At 32.2% G+C, this 17,728-nt stretch overlaps 1 protein-coding gene across 2 annotated transcripts in view; it reads left to right on the top strand.

Moving 5' to 3' along the window:
* LOC129960623 (SEC14-like protein 2) overlaps positions 1-17,294 on the top strand; it is a 43,541-nt gene extending 26,247 nt beyond the window's left edge. For both annotated transcript variants that reach the window (XM_056074164.1, XM_056074165.1), the window contains 7 exons: positions 1,517-1,611; positions 3,079-3,157; positions 3,755-3,835; positions 7,305-7,391; positions 9,172-9,275; positions 14,792-15,089; positions 17,097-17,294. In XM_056074164.1, coding sequence (XP_055930139.1) covers positions 1,517-1,611; positions 3,079-3,157; positions 3,755-3,835; positions 7,305-7,391; positions 9,172-9,275; positions 14,792-15,089; positions 17,097-17,203 — 851 coding nt within the window. In that variant the 3' untranslated portion in view covers positions 17,204-17,294. The remainder of the gene's footprint in view (positions 1-1,516; positions 1,612-3,078; positions 3,158-3,754; positions 3,836-7,304; positions 7,392-9,171; positions 9,276-14,791; positions 15,090-17,096) is intronic.
* The last annotated feature ends 434 nt before the right edge of the window (positions 17,295-17,728 follow it).

Here is a 17,728-nt window from a genome sequence, read left to right as displayed (position 1 = left end):
AAATTTGAAAAAATTGTGAGCTTTTTACATTTGAATTTGAAATTTATTGTTAATGCATTACTAGATTCTTCTCTTTTAATAGTGATCAAATTTTTATCATTTACCTTCATATTATTTGCATTTATAAGTTCCATTAAAGTTTTAAACCCTTAATTAGTAAGTCTACGAAAAAATTGCTTTCAATTATAAGTCTAGAACAAGTCTTCTGGGGATCATGGCTTCAAACAGCAGAAGAAAATTTTCGATGAATGTTTTTGTTCAACATTTATAAGAAATTCCTCCTAGCTTAAAAGATTTCTTGAAGGTCCTAAACATCTTCCCCATTTTTAATGGAATCTTCTACAGTAATTATTAATTAATACTTAATGTTTTTATTTAAGTAACTCTGAAGACTACGGAGCGAAAAAGTTTTGGAAAACCAGAGTAGGTGTGGTCGTACAAAAGAATATTCAGGTCCTTTTTCCTTCAAATTAACCAACTTTTGTAAACCAATATAGTTAAGAAATGATTCTTAAGTTAAAAGATTTCCTAATTTATTTTTAATAATTCTTCGTTATTTTCTTCCTTTGGGATAGCGGCAAAATTTTTTCTAAAGGAAATACGAAAGCTCTTCTTTCTCATAAAGTGTTTACAGGAGAGAAAATTGTGAAATGCACTAACCTAGCTTAGAATTCTATTAGAGCTTTAAGAATTGTCATCATATGTCATTTTAATTTTTTAATTGATAATAAAAACTAGTACATAGGACAATCCAAATATGATTTGAGTAAATTTTTGTTACATTGGACTCTTAAGTTGGATTTTTGAAATTTTTCAGAGACGTGTAAATATATCAAATAAAATTTGAGCGGCTCTATTTTTTGATAAAATATTTCATAAGTTCGAAGCAAGCGAATAACAAGGGGCAGATGCACAGAAGGGAAACGGATTTTTGTTGTAGCAAAACCAGAATTTATTGGTCTCATAGTTTCCGATTTGTACCTCCAGATGATTCTGTGGCTGATGTGATGATGCATTACATAGAATAAGCAATTTGTCAGAGCTAATGGCTCACAAATGTTCAATGTAACATCCTCAATTCAGGAGATGAACTTTCAAATGAGGAATAATACAAAAGCATTAAGAAACATCTTCGTTGCTCTCATTCTGTCATTCCTTCAGAAGAATTGTAGAGAAAAAAGGGTCCATGTAAAAAAATCCCTGATTGGAGGACAATACATTCAGCGTTTTTATGTCATTATTCCTCTAATTTCTTATCCTATGACCACATTGCTCTGTAAAATGTAGAGCCTTTTGATGGCATAAAGTGGAAACAATGTTATCAAACAGTTCTGCTTTTGTCACAAAAAACAAAGTTTAATTGTACTTCTTTATCTTTCTCCGCAAATGGCATCATTCTAATTCCATTTGGTTGAATGTTATTGATTTTTAAGATTATTAAAAATATGTTAATTTTAAGTCTTGTGGTCTGAAAAACGATTCAACTAATGAGCGCAAATGTGAATCTCTGTTTTAGGATTTGCTTTTTCTGTCAAACAGTCAGATGTACTCAAGTTTTTAGCGTATCTTTTCGAGCACGACATACAGGAAATGGAAGAAATGACCATAAAGGTAGGAAGAACTTAAAAGTATGCCAATTGAAGTGCATTTAACATCAAATATCTCTTTAAAGGCTATTTTGAAGAACTATTATCACAATCCAGCTTCAATTTATATATCCAATTTGTTTATATTGCATACTAGTTGCTTGGTTTGCAGGGAATTGTGTTAGCCCTCAATCAGATTCCTTATCATAATTTAAAAGTCATGATTCTCTTAAGAAAATATTTATATACATCAAATTGTGATAGAAATTAAAGCCGAGTTAATTTAATAGACTAATGTCCACTCAATTCATTGAATATATGAATCATCCAAACAGAGTCAAGTTCTATGGCATTATAGTGCTTGAAAACATAATTGCCCATTTCCTCTAACTTGTACTTTCGCAGTGCTGCAACTTCCCTTTCCTGTTTGCCACAAATTATACTCGTATGAAACAGACTCTTATCTCCTTAATTTTCAACAATGTAGGGAAAATCACGTGATTAATATTGGATGAATTAATGAAAATGTTTGAATTTCACTGCAACCATGTAATCGATTGTTCAAAATTAGACAAAAAATATCTTTAAAAAGTGCCGAAATTTCGAAAATGTTTTCACAGCTATTAGATTCATATCACTAAAAGAAATTGTTTTTGGATATTAAGATGGTGTAAAAATTTTTTTTGCTCTGTGATATTTCCGGAAGTTATTACGGGCAAACGCCAACATTTTATTTCATTTTTAATTAATTGAAGTTCGAATAAAAATTTCAAAAAAAAAATCTCTCCGAAAAAACATTTTTATTTTCCAAATTATATCTTTGCCAAATTTGATAGCTCGAGGTACAACGGTCCTGTAAAGCGTCAACGCACACACATACACACATAAATTCATTTTTATTTTCAATACAGATCCCAGTTATAGATTACTTGTTTGGATTTTTTTCTATGTTATTGGTGTTATATGGTGTTGATTAAGCTGTACCAAACAACAGGTAAAATAATATTCGTAATTTTTTCATATCAATAGCAACACAAATCAATGACCAGTTATAATATAATCCAAATGGTAATCGCCCTCCCCCTATTAACAAATTTACTGAAATGCAATTACAAAATCTATCTAAGGTTTGAAAACTCTGTGTCAGCTATTAGAGCTGTATGGAAACAGCAACATGTTTAGCACAGGGATTGAGACAATGAATGCATTCCTGTATCGATCAAAAAATTTTCATTCATCTTCTAACATACACTCTGTATGTGATAAATAAATAAAAATTAAATTCTTCTGAAACCCTTAGGAAGTCTATAAGCTCAAAAATTCAGATAGAAATTACAATAGCTGAAATCTATAAACTGATTCCTAAGTGTACAATGATTTGGAGCACACTTCAGAATCAAATAATATTTCAATTCTAATACTTCAATCATAATAATATAACGCAATTGTTTTCATAATTTTTCACTGCAAATAATTGCCATTTATTTTCTAGACTGGAAAAGTTATAGAAAAGCATTCTTACATACTAGATATGGATGGTTATTCGTTTCAAAGAGCTTCCAATAGAGACGGTAAGACAGTTTTCATTTTTAATTTTTAAAAAAATCGAAAGTTTGTAATTAAAAGTGAAATAATACACTATAAAGTATCAGATATTCTTAAAACAATCTGGAAAGAAAACACTGAATTCTACCAAATTAGAGAATTTTCTTGCATTTCATCCTATTTACATCAGTTTGTTAATGATACAATATACTTTATTATAATACAACTCCACTTTTGTTCTTGAATTTTGCGGAGAATGAATATTTTTCATGGAGCTTGAATATAATACCAACAACTCACTATATTTTATTTACATGAATTCGACCATTTTATTAAAGGGTGAGTGAGTATTAGAGTTACAAAAAACTGCAATTCACACTGACTATGAAAATTCATTTCTACTGATTAATCTGAATTGGTAACTTTTTAATATATCCTTTGATAGTGCATTAATGTAAGAATTACATTGACCTCAACACAACAACGTAGTTTTCTTATTTCGCATCTGAATATTGGATACCTTTTTGAAACTATTCATTTTCTTTTGAAACTTCACATGAAAGCAATTAAAATGCATAAAGAACCAATCGCTGATAAAATTTCTTATTGTAACTATTTTGCAGGAATAAATTTGCTGAGTGAAATTTTAAAGCTTTACGAAGCTCACTATCCTGAAAGAATGAAAACTGCTTATTTTATAAATGGTAAGTATGGTTGAAAACTTTTGAAACCCTAGGTTTGTATGAAATTGTTTTGAAATGTGATAATTCTTTTAATATCAGCCGTAAAAAAATGTCATTTTGTCAATAGGATCATTTGGAAATAGAATTTTTATTTCAGACGCTAATAATTAAATTTTCTTTGCAGATTTATTACCCTCATGTGCATTAAAATCTTATTTATTAGTGAATTCTCTTTGATAAATGTATTCCATTTTCATACAATTTTATATTCAATATAGGGTTATGCGGAAAACGAAATTTAATATCATTTTGTCTTTTATTAACTTTGTGAATTTTTAACTGTCGCTTTGAACTCTAACTTACCCTTTCTTAATAAAACATGAGGCCCATTTTCATCTTTCATATTTGTTATATTATTATAAGTTACCATACATTTGGCTCAGAATAGCTTGATTTAGACCGCGTTTTTAAACATAATCATTATAATAAGGATTCTTTTACAGCATTTTTTTTAAAACAACAAAAATTAAATCTTTCAAAACATAATATAAAAGTAAATTATGCCATAATGTAGCCTTTACTCCGATATTAATCATTGGATAAATTGATTAAATCGAGATATCAAGTGGCCGATTAAAGATTGAAAAGTAAATTGTTTAGTTCACAGAATTAACATTCAAAATACCAGAATTGTTATGTATACCAATCTACTTGAATCTTTCCAAGATAAGGCATCATACGGCTCTTATTAGCATTCAAAATAACTTGAAACTTTTAAAAGATGGGTTATATATTATCAAAAATTAATTTTGAGTTTGAAAGCTTTTGATAATTGCTAAAATCCAAGGTATGAAACTTGTAAAATATATTTTAGGAAAAATATCTGAGGTCATCTACTTTTTAACGCACTTAATTTAGATTTTTCTTTCGTTGAATCAGTATCCACCCGAAGTTGTCTCTAATAAGTTTTGGGTGGGCAGCGGTGGCCTGGTGGTAAGGTCTCAGCTCTTGAGCCGTAGGGTTTCAGGTTCGAGACTCGATTCCACCGAAGAACCGTCGTGTAAGGGGGTCTTTTGCACTTTAAATCCGTCTAAACCAAATGTCCTCCCGCTGGTGTGGCTTGGTGAGGAAAGGGGAGTGCCATCTCAGGTGTCGTCCTCGTCATCTGACCGTGGTTTAAAATTACGAGGTCCGTCCCAAAATAGCCCTAGTGTTGCTTAAAACGAGACGTTAATATAACTAACTAATTAGTTTTGGTCAATTGGACCTACCAACTGGACATTCCTTTATAATATTTCTATATTAAACAAAAATGAAATTGAATTTACATATGTATTTGATGTAATCTTTCGAATATTCTAGTTATTTTTATTGTAATTACAAAATTACAATTACAAGAATAGCTCGAAACGGGTAGTCTCAAGTTATAAGCAGCAAAATTATGTATTTTTCTCTAAGAGTTTCTTATCAACTACCTAGGGCTAATGATCCAGACATTGTTTTGGAGGGAAGACATATACAGTATTGCCATGTTTTCGAAATCTCTATTTAAAATTCTTGCTCTCATTATTCTTATTTTAAAAATCATGTATAGTCCAGCCATTAACCCATTGACCGTCAGCTATCATGTTTCTGAATCTTCATAAAATAACCCCGTTACTGCTAGAAAGGAAAGCACTGACGGTTTTGGTTGTTGGTGGCAATTTTTTTCAAGACTATTGCGTAATAAGGAACGTAGCTGTAAAAAAAAAATCAAATGTCACAATCCATTATAGTGGGTTTGAACTTGTCATTCCGCTGTTTGTTGTCGTTGATAGGAACGTGCGATTTCTTGAATTATTTTTAATTACCAATCTGAGATTTTTTTGCTAATAAAAGCGATAATGAGTGGAGAAATTTAGAAGAGAGGTACATTGAAGAATATGTACTGAGCTTAGCATGTAAATTTGCATGATGATGGATATTTCCATTATACTGTTTTTTAATTATTTTATATTAGATATTTATACTAGAATTTTTTTTAAAAACATCTTTCCTTTAATCTTGAGCATGAATTATATCACACACACACAAAAAAAATCATGCAAAGAAGGGTCAACATTTTGATATTCTTCTTCGAGTTTTACAGAATAGGCTGTTGAGAAGAAAGGATAATTATTGTCGTTGTGCAATAACGCAGATTACAAATTTCTGATCGAATTGTCTATAAAAAGCTTCCGGTCTTTTGTTTCATATTCTATTTCCCTGAGAAAAAGAAACTGCCGAACATAATTACAATTTACAAATTATCTATCAAAGCTTAAGTGTGGAAGAATTTTCTCCTTTCTACTTCTATGAGCTGTTATTTTAACATCAAGATTTAGACATATTTTATTTTAACTTGAATTTAGATGCTAAAAGTTTTTAATCATGCTTTGATAAGCCAAGTTCGTTTTATCAAATTACTGAGTTCTCTTTAAGAAAATTGCTGTAGTGTTAACCAATTGACGTCATATTCATTTTTCTATTGAATTCAGAGTTATTATCTTTGTCTGATCAATGATGGGTATATGGCATTGGTATATCTTTATTGTGCAGTACAGATCACTTGCTAATTCCAAATTACTTATTCACTTTTCTTATAACGATTAAAGCCTTTCGCATTCGCGGCATAAAAATATCATTCACTGTAATAATTATCAGATTCATTTCACACTTTTGGCTCATCGAATAGAAATACTTTCATTTGTCCGTTTAACCATTGTTGTAAACACTCTACATAGTAATTATAATTTAGCTTAGTTACATTAACGTCCCGTTGTAAAGCAACACTAGGGCTATTTTGGGACGGACCTTGTAATTTTGAACCGCGGTCAGATGACGAGGACGACACCTGAGCTAGCACCCCCTCTCCACACCACACCAGCGGGAGTACGTTTGGCATGACGGATTTAACGTGCAACAGACCCCCTTACACGACGATTCTTCGGTGGAATCGGGTCTCGAACCTGAAACCCTACGGCCCACAAGCCGAGACCTTACCACCTGGCCACCACGGCCCATAGTAATTATAAAGATTCATTAAAATTTGATTTAGACCACTTATATAATGACACGAAATATATAAATAAAATAATAAGATCAATAAAACAAAAAAAAATGATACATAAATAAAAAAAGATAAAAATTAAAATCAGCAGTATACATTATTAGCTACAAACAGTATTAAACAATTTCTAATACGAGCTGTTTCAAAAATTAAAGCCAATTTACCACATGTTTTGTTAGTTTTGAAATCATCAACCTCAAGATATCCTATAAATGTTAAAACTTCATAGTCAACTAAAATTGAATAAAGATTAAAAAAACATCTAAGAAGTTATACACAAACATTAAAATCAGCGTTTCTTTTTATTCCATTCAAAATAAAGAAACACTTTACCAAACAACATTAAAGTGAAGTAATCTCATTTACGTTAAATAAATCACTAAATTTTGAAACTCATTGCAGCTCCAATTTACTTCAATGTGGTTCTAAATGTGCTGAAACCATTCCTGTCTGAAAATACTCTAAAGAAGTTTCAGGTGTTTGGAAAAGGTAAGTGTGATACCTTCCACTCTCTTATTTTAAAATTTACCAATGCAAAATTTTTTATTGAAATTTACTTGAATAATTGATTATTATAAGTGTCAGAAATACTTAGGTATTTGCCTGTCTTTAGAAAATTTTATATAAAAAATAAATCATATATAATTAAAAATATATAGATTTAGCTTCAGTTTATTGCCTATAAAATCCTACGAAATATAATTTTATATATATTGTAATATCTTGATAAAGACCGATCAAATAAGAGAATAGCGTAACAAAATAATTCTTTTATTTACAGCCATATATATGTACAAAAAAACTACTGTTCTCATCTATGTTAATATTATTTACAAAAATCAAATAACAGTTCAATCACGAAATCTTCCTCGCTCAAATCGGAGAATAAGTCACCAAAAAGAAAATCTCTAACAGGCTGTTAGCTTTAAAAGACTACTCTAGGACCGCTCCAGAAATCCACCGATCTTTATCGAGTAGACCATAACACAGAAGCTCGAATCAAAGAGAGCTTCTACAAAAAAAAATCAGGAACAACTTTTCCGCACTCCGAAGTCTCTCCGAATTCCAATTCGAAGACTCTTTCTCCTTTCTTCTCCGGAAAAAAAAATACCGCATTTTATTTCCATCAGATATCCGCCTCTGGTTTCTCAATGCTGAACTTGAGTTTCCTATCACCCAATAGCTATTCAGCAACGCTTCCTCAATGGTCTCAACTCGATCGAGGGAGTGTCTGTTAAGTATCCATCTTTGTGGGCGACCCCTTTCGAGCACATGTTGATTATAATCAATTCGCAGCTTACAGCACGACAACGGTTGCTTGTGATCGATCGTTTTTGATGACTTGAGAACTTTCTTAATAAGGGAAAGGAAGTTTATCATTGGATATTTTGACATTCCTCTTCCTTGAAGACATGATGTATCTATTTGAAACGACGGGGCACACATCTGTGTTCCCAAGCCTGAATAGTAATGACCAGACACAATGACTCTCCTAGTGAAGGATCCACATCTGGAGGTCCGTATGCAATTAATTATGTGTGGGAAAATGGGGGACGTTACATTTGATAAGAATGCCAGTTACCATGTGAAGAAAAAGGAGAAACGTTACAATATATATCATGATTCTTATTTTGAATCTTAATTACAAGAAAGTCCGTGAATTAACAAATCCACATAAGAGCGGATTTGTACAAAATTTTAGAGTAACTTAAGGAACTTTTGAACGGAATTAATAAATATTTCCTTATTTTTCCATACATAATACTATTTGTTATTGTTTAAAAGAAACAAAATTAATTCATCCTTAGTAGTATTTATGTTAATTTTAGAAATTAAAAGATCAAAGTTTTCTCTTTTTATCAGACCGTATCCAAGAACTCTTACGTACAAATACTGTTACAACTGTCTTGCATAAAATATAATTACAGTTGAGGAATAAGTAACTCTAATCAGTGCTATTAGATTTTTAAAAAAACATTTGTTATTCGAAACATATTAGTCCTGAGCAAACTTTTCTAAACTTTGTATCCCAAATTTATAAATTTTTAAGAATTTTATTTCATTGAAAGAACTAAAGCCAAAAGTTTCAGAAATTCGGTAATATTTTCAATATTTGAAAATGCACTTTTTATAGATTCCTCGGATTTTTCAATATTTCATACCGGCCATTACAGTTTAATATCCCTCCTTTGAATTTTCTGAATAAATCATTTCATTCTTCAATAACCAGATTTTTTTTTTTTTTTTTTTTGCCATTTTATTCCTTTAGATTTCAAGAAATACCTCCTGAATGATATTGACGCAGAAATTTTGCCAAAATTTCTAGGAGGAGAAAGAACAGATCCTGATGGCAACCCACTATGTGAAAGCTTTGTAAGAATTTCTCATTTTTAAGAATACATAAGTAATTCTTAAAGTTCTTATTTACATGACAAAGTCATATTTCAGCAATACTTTTGTTGATATGCAAGTACATTAAGGAATCTGTCTACGTTTAAAAAGCAGTTTTTGGTCAAAATTCAAATTTTTTTATTGTTTTATTTTAAAACCCATTTTTTTGGTTTTCCAAATCTGTGTTTTAATTCTACGTCAAATAGAAACCGATACATGTGATTTTTTATGAACCACTATAGCTGAAAACGAAACCGGAAGTTGAATGTTTTTCAACATTTTATCAAATACACACCTCTCTGAATTTGAATTTATTTTACAATATGTTCTATTAGGAAGCCACGCGCATTAGAATACGTTTTGAGTAGTTATTATGCCGGAAGGATTGGCAATTACATCTACTTTCAAACATTGTTTATGTTTACAAAGCATTTTTAGTACAAGACAAATGAAAACTTTATATAAATTTTTTGAAAAAGTTGGATTTTGTAAAAAATTTCATACGCAAAACATGATATCTTAAAAACTTATTAATATATAACCTTGAAATTCTGTATATATGTTATCTTAAATGTTCCAAAGGCAATGAACTAGGGATATAACAATGAACTAGGGAACTACCTTTTACTATTTTTTACTCAAATTGACACATTTTAAAGAATCTCAACTGGCCCAGAATTATCTGATCGATATTTTTCATTATTTGCAATCACATTGATCCAGAAAATGAACTGAAATAGCTAATTAGTGAGGTTTGTCTTCGTAGGTAAACAGATACCTTAAAAGATCGTAGGGCAAGATGAGATAATTAAGCCGCTGGTTCACTTAGTAGAGCAATCGAACTGACAATATTGGTACTAGTAAAAAAGACAGTGGAGAAACATTTATCTAAGTAGCAGACATTTTGAAGGAGTCGTTTGGCTTCTCTAAAGAATTTTTTCGAAACAGTCTAGTATTTATGATTTGAATTGAGCTATATTTCAAATCGATTTAAGTTCATCGAATGTTTTTCAAAATAAGTGTTTGTATCCTTAAAGGAAAGTGGACTTGCATCTTCACATTCTTCCCAGTATCAAAGCTCAAAATTTTTTCGAAAGTAGTCTATAATTTTAAGTTTTCCGATTTTCTTCATTGATACTCATAGCTTCATCAACTCTTTCGTTAGCATCATTTTCATCGCTTATATCACGTTTGATTAACTTTGCATCCAGAAGTCCCTCTTTAATGAAACATTTCTTTTAGTTTCAGAATTGTCTTGGTTCCTTACCAAGGAGATAGCATTTATCGCTCGACGCATTTTTATCCTTCCTTGAGTTGTGAAGTGAAAGTTGGAATAAACGCTTTTTATAATACACTATTAAGGTTTTTCCCAGCTCGAAAAGGTTGTAGTTTACTTCTAAAACTTAATAGAAAGAAAACACTTTCACATTTATCAAAAAGTAAGTCTCTTACGGAGAGACAAGACATTTATTCATAAAGATAAAATTTTTACTTTCTTTTTTCATATCTCTGTTAATCTTTTTAGCCATTAAGTAAAAATGTTAGCAATCACCCCTATATTTTTATTTGCTTCTCAGCCTTCTATCAATATTTTAACGTTTCTAAAACATCATGACTTCCTTTTGAACACTTCCATATACAGGTTGGACAAAAAGTCCGTAAATTCATAAAAGCAGAAAAAAATAACCAAAATAAAAAAATAAAAAAAAGCGGTTTTCAGGTTTAGCATTAATAAGCCACAGAATTTTTTTTTAATAAGAAAAAAAAATTACAAAAAATTGCCAACAGATGGCTCTGATATGAACGGCTTAGTTGAATTTATGCAAATGAGACAGGTGCATATGTACTACAGGTAAATATGTACGCTCTTGATCCAGAACCAATTCTCCGTTGCGTGCCATGTATGCGAACAAGGATGATGAGTTTGTTGATGAAGCTGTTTTACCCGAATCAGGAATCAGCGACTGTTGCACTGCGTAAATTCCAACTTAAGAAAAATGTGAAGACTGGAAAAGGGCCTTTAACATGCTAGGCCTCATCAAACTTGTTCAGCAATTTGAGGAAACTGAATCGCTGGAGGATCAAGTAAGGTCCAGACGACCAAGTCTAAGGCAAACACGTTCAGCGCGCGTTGCAGCCAAAATGGGAAAATTAGCGTCAGAGTCAAAATGTGGAACACACATTGATGTAATAAATGATTTGCAATATTATTTTTGATATTTGCTTGTCTTTTCTTTCACTTATGTATAAAACGTCAGCTATCGGCTGTTTTTTGAATTTTTTTTTTCTTACCTTAAAAAAAAATCCCGTGATTTATCAATGCTAAATCTCAAAACCGTCTTTTATTCTGCTCACTTTTTTGTGTTTTATAAATTTTTAAAGTTTTTACGAACTTTTTGCTTACAATGTACTTAGCAAAAGGCAAAAGAGTACTACGATCTTTATGTTTCCAGCATTGTAGCTATCAAGGAAAGGATTCTTTCAGGAATGAGATGATAAACGAGGCAACTTGCATAAACATTTTAAATTTTCTTTATATGGATTTCCTCAATTTTGCTTGTTAAAGTTTTAAGACTTTCATCAATATCTCAGCTAGTGTTTCCTCTTTCATTCAAATTCAGTGAAATTTCTTTTGCTTTTTTTCTATAAGCACAATTTCACTTTTGTTAATATTTGATATATGACAAAAAAAACTTTATCGAAATACCTTTTATTTCAGGACAAATGCTTTCTTTATTAATTTCATTACATTTTTTCGCAGCGAAATTGCCGCTAGCTGCTGCCTTGTAGTCATTTTTCTCCTCTCATAGAAAATGGATTTCCAATTAAAATGTATTTTTTATTATTACTTTTATTTTTGTTAATCCTGAATTCCTGTCTTTCAAAATTTCAATTTTATCTTCGAACGAAAGAGTTTTGTGCTTTCGTGACATTTTAAGTTCCTAGGAAACAAATGAAACAGAAATACAGAGAAAAAACATGTATGCTCAAGTATGGTTAGTTTCAGAAACTTATGTTCATCGTTTTCGATGATTTTATCCTACAGAGGAGTGACCAGTAGTGAGCAAGAACAGTGATTTTTTGGAGTTCATTGTTAGGCTGATTCTTTTTTTAGCCATTTTTTTTACATTGATTTTCCATTTATTTTTGAATCGCATTGCTTTGTCTTACTATATTGCTGATTTTGTTTTGTCATGCTCCGGAGTTCTACTATTGAATCTTGTGTAATGTTTCTACATATTAAGTAGTAAAAAATGATCACCTGTTCCCATATATTTCCTCTCATCCATATTTTGGAAAAAATAACAGCCAAACGGTGAATGCGCAAAAGATCAAAAGAAAAATAGACAGTACATAGGAATTCCTGATTGACGTGCTTATCTGACAGGCCAATACGTCAAAATAACTCTTAATTGAGCCTACCATTGTCCGTTACTGGCCTTTTAGCCCTGGGATATTCCCAGATATTCAACCTTACCAGGATTCCTAATTGAAAACAGAGGATGGAAATAACATTATTCCCCTTGTTTTCTTGGTAAATCCACTTTAATAGGAATGGAGAAATAATAACTGTCGCAAAAAATCTGTTAAATTTAGAAAGGGAAAAACGTATAAAAGAAGCACTGTATCATTAAAGTAGTTACGAGTGATTCGGGAATGAAATGAAATGCCGTATAAATGTGAACGGCATGTAAATGAGAAACTTATGAGCAATGTTTTATTGTATTATAAAGAGTAACTTTGATACTGGATATTTTCCAGTCTAAGAAGAACAATTTGTATAAATATTTACAGTGGTTAAAAGAGTTTTCGTACACAGCTACGACATTGCAGTTTTCTTTGTAACAAAATCTTTGTGAAATTTAGTTTAGTTTAGTTATATTAAACTCCCGTGGTAAAGCAACACTAAGGCTATTTTGGGACGGACCTCGTAATTTTGAAACGCGGTCAGCTGACGAGGACGACACCTGAGCTGGCACCCCCCTCTCCACACCACACCACACCATGCCACACACGTGTGGCATGACGGATTTAACGTGAAATAGACCCCCACCTACACGACGGTTCTTCGGTAGAATCGGGTCTCGAACATGAAACCCTGCGGCTCACTAGCCGAGACCTTACCACCAGGCAACCGGGGCCAAATCTTTGTGAAGAAAATGAAAATTAGCAAACTTGTTCAATATAATTGCATATATTATTCATTAATATTATAAAACATAAATATTGAAATAATTAAGAAAAATTTAAAATTGCTACTAATGAGAGTAGAAAAAAAATTGTTTAACAGTCTTTTCATGATTTATTAAAGATATTTTTCATGCTATCTATGCTATAGTCAATGATCGACAGAATCTCCTTTGGCCCTTATTATTTCGCTAAAATGCTGCGGTGTGACTCCACAAATTCTTTTGAGTGTGCGTGTTGTTTCAATAGTAATGTTGCTCCAAGTATCATTGAGAATTTTTATTTTAATCTTACTCATTGTGAGCTCATGACCGATTTCTTTCCATACATATTCGATAAACTTTAAATCGGTACACTGGAGTGGACCATAAAGTTTTTTTCTAACATGACAAAGGCACCATTCTTGATAATGTTTGAAAGTCCGTTTAGGATAGTTATCTTGTTGCACAGTAAATTGAGTTCCAGAGGACAATTTTCTGCTATGATTATGTCGTTTTGCTTCAGAATATGATGATACATATATTTGTTCATATATCCTTCTAAAAACCAAATTGTTCGGTTCAGCAGCACTCGCCTCACACACCCCCTCCTCCTCCCATACACACCATGACACCTCCATCACCTACCACCAGTTCTACATAATTTCCTACTATCTGTTGATTTGATTTACTAAAGGCAAAAATTCGAACATCTGATCCATAAATATTAAATTTTGATTCAGCACTAAAAATGATAGTTCCCAGAAAAATAAAGACTTACTTACATACTTGACTCATGACCGATGAAGGACATGACCAAACTGAAGGAGCCTTTTTCTATTAGAGATTTTTAAAAGGCTTCTTATGGGCGACATGTCCTTTATTACTAGTTTTTTTAATACCATTTCTTGCATTTAAGGTGTCACTTCAATTTTGTAATCAATCTCTAAGTCAGCTTTGACTTGAAATGAACTTATTCGTGGATTATCTTGAGACTTACACATAATGTTTCTTTTATGCAAGCACTATAAATTTGGAGATTTTTCGGATAGACTTGTTTCTACAAAAATTGGAAGCTCACGGTACCTTTCAATAATATATTGTATGGAAAATTTCGATTTATTAAAGATATCATCATTTTTTTTTCCATAGAAAATCCGTCATTTTCAATTTTAAAAACTTCAATTTTAAAATTATTTATGTTATGTTATTTTTGTGGAGAGTTTCAAAAAATATTTTTTATTATGTATCAAATACTGAAAATCAAATAGGTAAGTAAAAAGTCACTTTTCAGAAATTATTAGTGAGTTGTTCAAAAGTTTTCCTTTCTAGATTAATTTCGGAAGCCTGATACCTCCCGAGAAATATGTTCTTCGAAAATCTCTGGTAGGAGAAGAAGGTATTTCGTGCATTAAAGTGCCTCGAATGGCATGGCGTCTAGTAGATATCCCCGTGCCAGAAGCAAACAGCAAGGTGGAATGGGAGTTTGAAACTTCGACGCAGGACATCGCCGTCGCATTTTATTTCCGAAAAGACGGCGAGGGACTGGAAGAACTCAATCCTCCAGAGCGTGTTGCCTGTCATTTGGTTCCAGAGTCAGGAACATTCTTGTGTGAAAAGCCTGGAACATGTAAGAAAATTCATTTGTCCCGAAGTAATATACAAATATACTATCTACCAATAAGTAATTGGACACCAGTGATAAAAGAGATAAACACAATTTATTCATAATCAATTGTTGGTTGACCCTCCACCTGAGGCAATTACTGCCTTTACCCTCTGGGGCAAGCTTTCCACAAGTATTTGGATGATGGACAATAGTATTTTCTTCCACTTGGCTTGGAGAAGATATGTAAGTTCTTTCACAGATTTTGGACGGTTGCGGCACCCCTTAATTCGGCGATCCAACTCGTCCCAGAGGTTTTCTATAGGATTCATATCTGGATTTTGGACATACCAGTCTAGTCGGTTTACCCCATTGTCATCATACCAACCCATGGTGGACCTCGCAACATAACAAGTGGCGTTATCATCCTGGAAATAACAATGATTCAACCCGTAAAATTGCCATAGCGTAGGAAGCACATTGTTGTTTAGAATAGTGGAGTAGGAGTCAGCGTTGAAATTACCATGAATTAGAATCAAGGGTCCCAGTCCATACCCCGGGAAACATCCTTAGACCATAATTCCATCGCCACCAAATTTTACTGTAGGCACGATGCATTCTGGCAAAAGACGCTTCCCATGCATACGCCAAACCCAGACTCTGCCATCCGACTGGTAGAGATTGAACCTTGATACATCCCTCCATAGAACCTGTTTCCACTCATCTACGGTCCAATTTCGACGGCCTTGCACCACCTCAATCAAGCAGAGCGGTTGAATTTCGTAATCAAAGTCGGTGGCAGCATCACCATGGAAATCAAGCAAATGTTCTTCCTTGCGGATGTTATTAAGTCCCGGCTGCTTGTTGGAATTCCAGGAATATGTAGACCTTCGGTTTGGTGCGGTTTTTCCGAATTTCTTTTGACAGCAGTCGCCGGTCTCTATCTCTTAGTTTCGTGGGTCTCCTGGGTCGAAGCATATACTGACAACCAATATTTAACTCTCTAGATATGTCCCTTAAGCATTGGCAATTTCTAAAATATCCGACAATTATGCCTTTATCGAAGTCAGGCACTCTGAATTTCGTGGCATCTTGAATGCGATTAATGCCAATGCTGCTTCCCACACGATATTTAAGTATAGAAGGCGTGACATAAATCAGGACCGTAAACAGCCTCATTTGCATGGGTGTCCAAATGATTATTGGTAGATTGTGTAAAAAGAGATTTCAGGTATTGCTCTTAAGCAACCATTCTTGTATTTAAAAATTCTTATTATTTAGTCAGAAACGGATATTTATTCATAAAAATACTCTACAATTTCTAAAAGAGTTTCAAAAATATTAAAATATAATTGTCCTTCTCCTCTGACCTTTGGAACATATTTAACTTCTGTTCCATATTTTGAGCATTTTATATTACCAAAATTAAATGTTCTCTGTCAAACAAAGAATTGATATTTTGCTAAAAATTAAGAGAAAACTAAGCCATGATGAAAATGAAAGCGATGAATAATGAAATGAAAGCCATAAAACCATCATCTCGTTCTTGATGCTATTTAAAAATGACTTAGAATCGAAATGAGCATTTTTTCCCCTAGATTGATAAAAATCCTTCACTTTGCTTTTTAAAAATATTTTTTTAATTACTGCCGCATTACATATTTATTTAACGTTTACAAAATGTTTATTTTTTTATATTTTAAAAAAATTTCCATTTTAAAGGCTGAGGTTTTTTTTTTTTTCCTTTCATTTTAAAAGCATAAATACTCTTTATTTCATTTTTTAGTACAATACGTTCAGTGCATTTTCAGTCCAAAAGCTGTCAGCTGATGTAATTTTTGAAACTCTTTATTCTTTTGCATAGATCCACTTGAAGAAGGTCTTTTTCGCTTATAAAATTAGCTCAATATTCTTAATTTATTTGTCTTAATATTGAAAATCCTTCTATAATAAAGAAATGCCGATCAGAAGATTTCGTTATCAAGAACTTTGATGGAATTCTAATAACTAATATACTCCATTAAATTGCAGATGTCTTGAAATTTGATAACAGCTACAGCTGGTTGTCAACAAAAAAAGTTTTTTACAAAATTAAAGTGACACCGGCGGGTACAGATGAAGAGCGTGAAGACTATTAAACTTAATTTGTGGAAAGAAACTTTGTCTGAATGTACTATGAATTTTTATCTTTGTTTTGTTGTAAGTTATATTAAAAAATTGTTACAAATGTGTGTTGCTTTTCCATTTCACAGGATTCAAACCAAGAATGTGAGATGCAATTAGTTGTTTTTACATGTCTCCCTAAAAAGACGTAAAAAAGATTCGGCTCAGTTTAGCTATATTAACGCCCCACTTTTAAAACAACACTAGAGTTATTTTGGGACGGACTTCGTAGTTTTGAACCACAGTCAGGTGACTAGAACGACGTCTGAGTTGGCACCCCCTCTCAAAAACTCCTGAACACCATACCATCAGAATGGCGTTTAGCCCCTACGGATTTAGCGCCACCAAACCCGCTTACACGACGGTTCTTCGGTGGAATCTGGTCTCGAACCTGAAAACTTCCAGTTCTGAAGCCCAGACCTTACCACCAAGCCATCGCGGTCTTTAAAAAAAAAGATTCGGAAATACAAACAAAGGCAATCGTTATGAGAAGCAAGCTA

This window comes from Argiope bruennichi, chromosome X2 (genome assembly GCF_947563725.1).
Source record: "Argiope bruennichi chromosome X2, qqArgBrue1.1, whole genome shotgun sequence".
Taxonomy (NCBI): domain Eukaryota; kingdom Metazoa; phylum Arthropoda; class Arachnida; order Araneae; family Araneidae; genus Argiope; species Argiope bruennichi.
This window is presented reverse-complemented; position numbering and strand designations above follow the sequence as displayed.